The sequence below is a fragment of the Mandrillus leucophaeus genome, unplaced genomic scaffold, assembly GCF_000951045.1.
Source record: "Mandrillus leucophaeus isolate KB7577 unplaced genomic scaffold, Mleu.le_1.0 Scaffold402, whole genome shotgun sequence".
Classification (NCBI taxonomy): Eukaryota; Metazoa; Chordata; class Mammalia; order Primates; family Cercopithecidae; genus Mandrillus; species Mandrillus leucophaeus.
Window position 1 is genome coordinate 1,064,656 of NW_012104277.1, and position 1,472 is coordinate 1,066,127.

The following is a 1,472-nucleotide window of genomic DNA, read 5'->3' on the forward strand; positions in this document are numbered from 1 at the left end:
GATCATGCCTGTAATCCCAGCACTTTGGGAGGCTGAGGTGGGCGGATCATTTGAGGTCAGGAGTTCGAGACCAGCCTGGCCAACATGGTGAAACCCCATCTCTACTAAAAATACAAAAATTATCCGGGCATGGTGGCAGGTGCCTATAATCCCAGTTACTCGGGAGGCTGAGGCAGGAGAATCTCTTGAGCCTGGAAGGCGGAGGTTGCAGTGAGCCAAGATCATGCCATTGCACTCCAGCCTGGGTGACAGAACGAGACTCTGTCCCCCTGACTCCACAAAAACAAAAGTACTGTGGATGACAATGCATGCACTAAGAGAGTTAACAGGCAGATGTGCTAGAGAGGACTGAGGGGAGGCCTGAGGAGGTGATGTTTCTACTGAGACCTGAAAAATGAGATGGAGCAAGCCATGGGAAGAACCAGGAGAAGGGCATTCCAGGTAGGAGATGCAAAGGTCCTGAAGCAGAAAGGACTTGCCATTTTTGAGGAACAGGGAGAGGGGAATGGCTGGCAGGCAGAAGTCAGAGTACTTGCGAGGCCTTGTAGTGCAATGGGAAGGCCACTAAAGCTTTTAAAGCTGGGGATGAACAGGATAAAATGAACTTTTAAAAGTCACACTGGCTGCCTTGAAGAGACAGGAATTATAGTGAGGCAAGACCAGTGGAAAACCTCCTTCCACTGGAAGGCTCCTGCATGAGTCCAGGTGACAGGTGACATCACTTGGTCTAAGGTGGTGTCAGGGAGCTAGAAAACACTCTCATTCCTCATGGAATGCTACGGAGGATGGAGTTGGGAATGGTGAGGTTTTGCAACCTAGAAGGAGCATGGTACATGGTGAGGTGGGGGCTGGATATGCCAGCGGGGAAGGATGCAGGGTCTGAGGCCTGAGCTGGCCCCATACTCTGCTGTGGGTGTCGCTAGGTCTCAGCAGAGCTCTTTCCTCCATCCAGCTCATCATCCATGGTAGCTTTGCTCTGATCCAGCTGCCCCGTTTCCACATCTTCTTCCTGGTCCCGGCAATCATCTATGGGGGTGACAAGCTGGTGAGCCTGAGCCGGAAGAAGGTGGAGATCAGCGTGGTGAAGGCGGAGCTGCTGCCCTCAGGTACTAGCCTGGCAGGAGATCAGTTTGGTGGCACTGAGGGAACTGACGAGGCAGAGTCTAGACCACACAGTCTCCTGTTCGGGCCCAGTGGAGCTGGCAGGGGCCTTGGGTGGCGGGGACAAAGGAGCTGGTAGGGGCCAGGCGCAGTGGCTCACGCCTGTCATCCCAGCACTTTGGGAGGCCAAGGCAGGTGGATCACGAGGTCAAGAGATTGAGACCATCCTGGCCCACATAGTGAAACCCTGTCTCTACTACAAAAAAAAAATACAAAAATTAGCTGGGTGTGGTGGTGCACACCTGTAGTCCCAGCTACTTGGGAGGCTGAGGCAGGAGAATCAGTTGAACCCGAGAGGCAGAGGTTGCAGT

The 1,472-nt window shown here is 53.5% G+C and overlaps 1 protein-coding gene across 1 annotated transcript in view; it reads left to right on the forward strand.

The window, feature by feature from the left end:
• Nucleotides 1-1,472, forward strand: part of DUOX1 (dual oxidase 1) — a 43,945-nt gene that overhangs the window by 31,129 nt on the left and 11,344 nt on the right. Inside the window, exon 29 of the mRNA XM_011992114.1 lies at nucleotides 953-1,106. Coding sequence (XP_011847504.1) covers nucleotides 953-1,106 — 154 coding nt within the window. The remainder of the gene's footprint in view (nucleotides 1-952; nucleotides 1,107-1,472) is intronic.